Source organism: Leguminivora glycinivorella, chromosome 6 (genome assembly GCF_023078275.1).
Source record: "Leguminivora glycinivorella isolate SPB_JAAS2020 chromosome 6, LegGlyc_1.1, whole genome shotgun sequence".
NCBI lineage: Eukaryota > Metazoa > Arthropoda > Insecta > Lepidoptera > Tortricidae > Leguminivora > Leguminivora glycinivorella.
This window is the reverse complement of record NC_062976.1, coordinates 12,170,312-12,178,519: the sequence shown is the minus strand read 5'-3', so window position 1 is coordinate 12,178,519 and position 8,208 is coordinate 12,170,312. Positions and strand designations below refer to the sequence as shown.

The following is an 8,208-nucleotide window of genomic DNA, read 5'->3' as shown; positions in this document are numbered from 1 at the left end:
TGAATGTACAGCATAGACCGCATAGACAAGCCACGGCCTACATAATAAACATAACCTTAACCTTTGTTTTATAAACATAAACGAGTTTTGTCGGTATTCATGAATTAAGTAAGGTATCTTATTGAATGACAAAAGTAATTATTTACCCTTGGAGATATAGGTAACGAATTCGACAATCATGTTAATAATATTAAGTCTGTGTTTGTTAAATTTTCGTGCAACTAGCTCGATCAATTTAAAGGATTTAAATGTACCTGCAGAGCATCTTCCTTATGTCTTTAATGCATATCCTTATATCGCCAAATCGTGTGCTGAAGATCCGCAATGCCCCTTTAAAGCACTAGCTGAAATTAAAGCTTGTTGGGGTTATGAGCCCACTTGTGAACGAAGTAATTCATATCATGTTCGACCACGATGTCCTGGCGATCATCGGGGTTGGGTCAAAACTAAGGAGGCGCAGTATGACACTTTCTTTACTCAAGCAGATTTCGGTAAGTACATACCTATAAGGGGTAGACAGAGCACATGAAACTGCTGAAGTTTCAGTGCCACTCCCAGTTGCCAGCCTCCTGCCTATGCTATAATTCAACCCATATCCCACATTCCACCTCTACAACACCCAAGGGCAGAAAAGGGGTGGTGAAATTCTTAATCTGTCACCAATGGGGAATAATGTTATTTATTACATTACACTATCTCACTTGAAACAACCATTAGTGTTGCGGGATCTATGGGTGGTGATAATCGCCTACCATCAGGTTTCCTAGTTTGCCTTCAATATATTAACAAAATACTGCCTATCCTGTGATATGATTATTCCTTCATCTGTGAAAATTTGATTTAAATATGTAGAGTTTTTATTGTTATGATATCTACCTTTCTCTGGAAGATATTATATACAGGAACAGTATAAAAGCATTCTGTTATAATTATGCCCTTTAACAAGTTCATTGCAGTAGAGGGTCATAAGACCTCTTACAATGTATTGTTAATTAAGAATTAATTGCTGCAGTAAAGGTGTTAATCAATTTTTTTTATTGATTTTCAAAGTTCCTATTTTTATTTACACTAATTTAACAAAATGTAATTTCTTAACTCTAAATTTATGTCTTTCCAGGCTATATCAAGGAGCAAATCAGTGAACTGATGGTGATGTGTGAGGCGTCATATCCACATGATTCTTCCTTGGAATGCTCAAAGTATCTAAGGTAAATCATCTTAAAATTAATAAGTAATCTCAATATGCCATTTAGGACCTCTTGCACCAACGAAAATGGAGGGTTCACCCGAGGGTTAACTCACCGTTTTATATGGAATTTGACAGATGAAAGCCCACTAACCCTGAGTTAAGTGGTTGGTACAAGTGGGCCTTAGGCCGATAGTCCACTATCATATGTTTATCATAGAAATATGATCATAGGTCTGTATGCCTCTCTTTTTCTCTAACGTGAAGAAAAAGAACGGCATGTTGCCTATGATCATATTTCTATGATAAACATATGATAGTGGACTATCGGCCTTAGTGTGTTATTGTTTTTATTTAAATTGAGCAAATTTTCATCACAACCATTTGACGGCAGCATGGCACATGAAGCACAGATTAAGTTACTAACGTAACAGATCCTTCACTTGCCCGCAAAACGACAAATACTTATATCTAATACTAATAAGTTACTACGTACAACAGAAGAATAGTAGCTACGTGCCTCGCGACTACACGCGTGGCGCCCCTCGGCCACTTGCTCACTCGAATGAAGGCTAGCGTGTAGGCTAGAAGCGGCTAGGTACTCAACGCGCGACCGCAAGCGAGTGACGTAGGCCTGCATAAAGGGAGAAAATTCAATTCTATTCTATTTCTACCATCTGGAAAGCTTTGTGGCCTTTACAGTTTACATGGTAATCAACTGAAAAGCTCTCTATTATATCTTTATTGCACAGTTTACATGGTAATCAACTGAAAAGCTCTCTATTATATCTTTATTGCACAGTTTACATGGTAATCAACTGAAAAGCTCTCTATTATATCTTTATTGCATAGAATATTATTTTGTTTATTTTAGGTTTTGTAGGGGCCGTAACCTGATGCTCAATTTCACTGGGTTGATTGGCCGCGGGGATAATCTGCGGTACAAATCTGATATTCTTGGTCCTGGACAAATTGGTAAGTGTGGTATTTATTTATTTGCAATATTCAGTCAGACTTGTAGTCTCTGTCTGTAAACATATCTGTATGGTTACTCTGTTGTTGTTATTTATAACTTTAATATTACCTAGGATCTTAATACTAGACTTTAAAGATCATACAGTTTAAGTGATATGGGTCAATTCACCAGCAGAAAATATATTTTAGTCAAAATATTTGAATTATTTTTAAGTTCTCATGTCACATCCAGTAGTTACTAATACTAAGTACCTAATTGCATGTTTAAAAGCCATTTTTTACACAATTTCAGGTGGATACTGTAAGTTCCACTCAGACAGACTTAAAAAGGAGGCGGAGCATTTTAGCCAACTGCAGTCATGGGCTTCCGAGCTCCAACATTTTGTGAAGACTCCATCCAGACCTGTGGATGATGGATTATGTGACATCACTATTGAAAAACCAACTTATATTATGAAACTGGATGCAAGTAAGTATTGTTATGTCACTAATGTCACTATCCTAGCAAAGGCAAATTACTAGGGTGCATTGGGGTAATTTCGAAGCACAGAAATGCTCAGGTAATTTCGAAAGGGCAATCTTGATGTGATGAAAAAAATGGTGATTTTTATGTGACTTAAGACGTAAGACGCGCCCCAGGTGGCGTGGCGGCGGCGTGGCGCGCGCTGCGCCGCTTGGCGGCGCGCCTTAAATGTTCCTTCCTGTACAAAATGGCTGAGGAGACGTTTTTAAAAATTACACATCAGGTGGCGTGGCGCCTGACGTCCATTGCAGCGCACATGAAACTACGACGCTCTGATGTGGCCGGTGCATAAGGGGTCGAAAGAAAACGAAACTGTGAAAATGAAAATGAAATATTTATTTTTCAAGTAGGCATATTACAATGCGCATATGAACGTCAAATAAAGCTACGCCGGCTCTAACCCTACGCCCCAGCCTCGAGAAGATTTCAGTGTGACATTGAATAGAATATAATAGAAAACATTTATTTAACGCCACAACAAAGTACAAATAAAACAGAAGTCATGCAAACAAAAAACATTAGACGCTAAAATAGGACCCCCACTCAGCATAATGCCGCGGACATCCGCAGCGCTGGTTTTCTGCGTGACAGGTTGCCAGCCTACGCCACAATTTAACCCATATCCCATAGTCGCCTTTTACGACACCCACGGGAAGAAAGGGGGTGGTGAAATTCTTAACCCGTCACCAGTTCACCACACAATAAAAAAAAAAAAAATAATTTAAAAATAGAGGGTTATATGGCTGGGGCTGAGTTCGTGGTGTGTGTACGGTTGGTGAAATTGATGAACTAGGGGTCGGGAATTCAATTGTATAATTCCCACCGACCGGCACGAGTCTAACCGATCGCGACCGGATTCAGGTCTCACCGGTGCACATTTTTAATGTGCAGAATGTGCTAGTACATTATCCATTGCAGAAGCGATGGATTGCGTCCGTAGCCATTCCGACTGTCGAACAAATAGCGAAAGGAGCGCATTTTGACTCCTGATTAATGAGAATCATACTTAAAGCTGTATCCAAAAACTAACCATTTTATTTCATCATTTCAGCTGTGAACATGTATCACCACTTCTGCGACTTCTTCAATTTATATGCATCACTTCATGTCAACTCTACTCACGTCTCCACATTCTCGAGGGACAACCACATTCTAGTTTGGGAGACGTTTACTTATGGTTCAGCATTTCAAGATACGTTCAAAGCCTTCACAGTCAATCCTATATGGGACTTAAAGGAATTTAGAGGGAAGGTGGTGTGTTTTAAAAATGTTGTGTTCCCTCTTCTACCCAGAATGATTTTTGGTTTATATTACAATACTCCTTTGGTAAGTTGAAACTTGAAAACATTTTGCTTTGCATTTGCATATAATTATATTAGTTATCCAAGTATTTATTTTATTGCTAAATTTTATAGGTAAGTATCTAGTTGTAGAACTATGTTTTAGCTCAGGTTCAAATGTTAAGGAACTGAGTCTAGTTTGAGGAACTGTAAGTTTGGCTAGCAGAGATTTAGAGAATTGGAAAAGGAAAAATAAGTTGAGATTCGAAAATTGATTGAACTAATCCATTTTGTTGTAAATTACTCCAAATGTCATTTAATATTTCCCAGTTGCTTTTCGGTAAAGGAAAACACCGTGAGAAAACCGGACTAATTCCAATAAGGTCTAGTTACCCTTCGGGTTGGAAGGTCAGATGGCAGTCGCTTTCGTAAAACTAGTGCCCACGCCAAATCTTGGGATTAATTGTCAAAGCGGACCCGAGGCTCCCATGAGCCGTGGCAAATGCCTGGATAACGCAAGGAGGATGATGATAAAATTAACAACGATATCCGTGACACCGGCAATACGTGACTTGAACTCGTGGCGCAGTATTTAATTATACTTGCAGTATATTTACACCTGATTTGTTCTTAATTTTGGATATAACCCTTCAAGTCTTTCAACAAATAATGTGGGTGTAATTTCCTTTCAGATATACGGCTGTGAACGAAGTGGATTATTCCACGCCTTTTCCAAACATATCCTACACTCATTCAACATAAAGCCTCAAATTAGGGAAAATGATAAAGTAAGAGTGACATTATTGTCCCGAGGGACCACCTATAGAACTATACTGAATGAGAAGGAAATAGTGGAGGCGTTAATCAAAGTGAAAGGATATTACGTGCAACGCGTCGTGTATGACAGGAGTGTGTCCTTCGCCAAGCAGTTGGAAATTACTCATAACACGGACGTGTTTATTGGTATGCACGGGGCCGGGCTTACTCACCTGCTCTTCTTACCTGACTGGGCTGCTGCTTTTGAAGTGTAAGTAACCAATAAAATTATTTTTGTATTTAAGCCTCCATAAAAGTCATAAATAATGTTGGGTTTTTGGATCAAAAGACCAAATTTTGACTACTCAAATAAAGTTTCATTTTTCGAACCTTCAATAGCAATTTTCTTATATATTATGGAAAACACTTGTATGTGACGTCACGGTCATGATCTTAGTCATAGTCAAATACTCTATATGAAAATGTTAATGTGCATAGTTAGATATTATTGAGCGGCTCAGCTTCTCCGATATACTAGGACGATTATAGCAATGAGCCTTAGCAACCTATGTATTAAATACGGAATATTCACAAATATATGTATATACTACTAGATTTTCAGTGAAGCATAACAATCCATAAGGAAATAAATCCAATATCGTATGTGAATATGTATACAGTTCCGCTTATTTAGTTGACATATTTATGTAATTTTTGGTTAATGTTAAAATATTTTAGCCTTAAATGTTCATTCTATTGATTGCAGCTACAATTGCGAAGACCCGAACTGTTACGCGGATCTAGCGCGGCTTCGTGGACTTAAGTACGTTACTTGGCGCGACAAAACCAAGCTAGTTCAACAAGATCAGGTAAGTTGTTATGCCTTAGTACTTTAAAGGCATCTTTATTGACAAACCGGGAAAGAACTTAACCTTGTATTGTTTACTTCTTTATTTACGAAACATAATAACCTGCTCAAGCCAAAATGATATAGGTAACGGTAGGTAGGTAGGAGGAAAGTTTTTTTTTTGTAAATGCCTCTTCTTTTTCTTTGTCTAACCCATTTTTTTTATTAATGTCAATAGTGTTTATTGACGATTCAGCAGCACGCAAAATGTATTTATTTTGTTAATCGTATGGCGATGTATACAAATAGGCAAAATAAATAAAAAATAAGGCAACATCCATGTTTTGCAACCACCGGTCGTATAACATTAAAAACCAGCAACATACCTATTTTAATTTTCATAAAAATACATTTTTGTGCTTTATTTTGTTTTATAATATATTTCTTTAAATATGTTACAAGAAAATCAACGAAAACGATGCATGGGTGGCTTTACATAGAAATTTCTAAAATCTGGAATTTCCATGCAAAGTTTGGCATCAGTCGCATTCTGCTAAAAGGTGACCTATATAGGTTATGGGCCCAGATTTCTTATTTCTTATGATTTATGCAAGGAAGCTTTTACGGTAAACGAACTTATGTTTTACTTTTGATTTATTTTTGGAGTAGTTTGCAATGTTTGCATACCTATTAGGTACTATTTTGACGACCGGTCTGGCCTAGCGCGTAGTGACCCTGCCTGCTACGCCGCGGTACCGGGCTCGAATCCCGGTAAGGGCATTTATTTGTGTGATGAGCACAGATATTTGTTCCTGAGTCATGGATGTTTCCCAAGTATAAGTATTTGTATATTATATAATATGTATATATCGTTGTCTGAGTACCTGCAACACAAGCCTTCTTGAGCTTACCGTGGGACTCAGTCAATCTGTGTAAGAATGTCCTTTAATACTTATTATATTTACTATTGCATCAAAAAACTTAAGACTATAGTAGTTAATAGATATAGATAATAGATACTTAATAGTATATAGATAAGAAGAAATACTGTATAAAAAGTAATAGCTTCGCTTATCAAAATATTCGTAGTTAGTTTGTTAGTGTTATGTGTTTTTATTATATTTTAGTTTAGAGTTTAGAAAACAAGTGTTAGCTTGTTATTGTAGTTTAAGACAAAAGTTTATCAGCTTCAATATGTAGACTAGATACTTAGTTTTAGAGTCTGCGGAAAGAGATGGGTCAGGGTCATATACAAATACATTCTACGACTCATCTCTTCCCTAGCCGCACAGACTATCAAAAAGTTATTAAGAGAAGGTGTAAATTCTAAGAAATATCGTTCTTTTGTCATGAGGTTAAAGTTACCGTTTAACATTTCAGTCTCCAAAAAAGATATCTAGTTCGACTGTGACACGCAGGGGTATTTTTACTTAGATTTTGCACCATTATTTTTGGTTTTATTACTCGTTTGACCGCCACATACGTTTTACCTGTTCGATATGAATTAATTGTAATTATTTAGGCGTGCGGTCAAAAGGTTAGTAACCAATACAAATGTTTTACTTATTTATGTTACGGAGATCCAACAGCATTCTTACTATTGTGACTGTTATGTTGTAGGGGCACGGACCAGGCGGTGGATCGCACGCCAAGTTCACCAACTACTCGTTCGACGTGGAAGAGTTCCTGCGTCTCGTGGAAGAATGTGCGACTCACGTGAGGAAGAGACAGGACTTCAAGAACTTTATCGAAGCGTCCGCGGAGAGAAGGAGGCATGACGAACTGTGATACGTTTTTATACTAGACGATTTTTGTACTCAAATGTATTAGGAAATAGGTGACCAGTCTACGGCGAACGAACTTAAACGAAAAGAACGAAATTAATTTTACTTACCATTTCGATTTTATTAAATGTGATACCTAATAAGTGGTTACGGTTATGCCAAGAAAACAATTGAATGAATCTCATAGAGTTTAGATCTTTTTTACGTATCAAGTACCAACTACAAGGTTTATTCCATAAATTAGGTTCGTTATGAGTTACGCGTACTATAGTACCATAATCATATAATAGTTCCATAATCAATTGTTTATAATAGTTTTCGGAGATACAGATGCTCGTAAACGCAGATTTAAATTTGCATATCAACTCAATAGAACAAAGTAGGCATTGTTAATAACTTACTAAGCCAGACACATACTATTTCTAAGACATGTACATAAAATAACGAACAAAATGGAGTACTTTGATCAACTGCAGAGCTGCGGTCTTTGGCATATTTTAGGGTATTTTAACTTCACAGCGCCTATGTTCCCGACTTTTAGGCCTTATATTTCGCCATCACTATTATAATTATGACATTAACTGCGAACTCGATCGTCACCGTCGGGATGCCCATTTCGGTATTTTGCCACTAAGTGCCCTTCGGGATCCTAGTCCTTTGAAGTTCGCTCATAATCTCCTGTGACTCACAAAATTGCGCCTCTCTCAGACGTTTTGCGCCTTTGGCTTTATGAGGAACTCCGCTATGGACTATCGGATAGACTCATAATTTTGCATTTGGATAACGTAACTTTGTCGTTGTGCCGCACAACAATGTGGTTCGTCAAGGGCTAAAATCCTCCTTTTACGGCGCCCTAG

At 37.5% G+C, this 8,208-nt stretch overlaps 1 protein-coding gene across 1 annotated transcript; it reads left to right on the top strand.

Moving 5' to 3' along the window:
* The first annotated feature begins 36 nt into the window (after positions 1-36).
* LOC125227201 (EGF domain-specific O-linked N-acetylglucosamine transferase) lies at positions 37-7,544 on the top strand. Its single transcript, XM_048131450.1, has 8 exons — positions 37-491; positions 1,118-1,208; positions 2,061-2,161; positions 2,454-2,630; positions 3,736-4,010; positions 4,657-4,991; positions 5,487-5,589; positions 7,188-7,544. The coding sequence occupies exons 1-8, from the start codon at positions 179-181 to the stop codon at positions 7,353-7,355; spliced, it is 1,563 nt and encodes a 520-aa protein (XP_047987407.1). The 5' UTR covers positions 37-178; the 3' UTR covers positions 7,356-7,544.
* Positions 7,545-8,208: the final 664 nt, after the last annotated feature.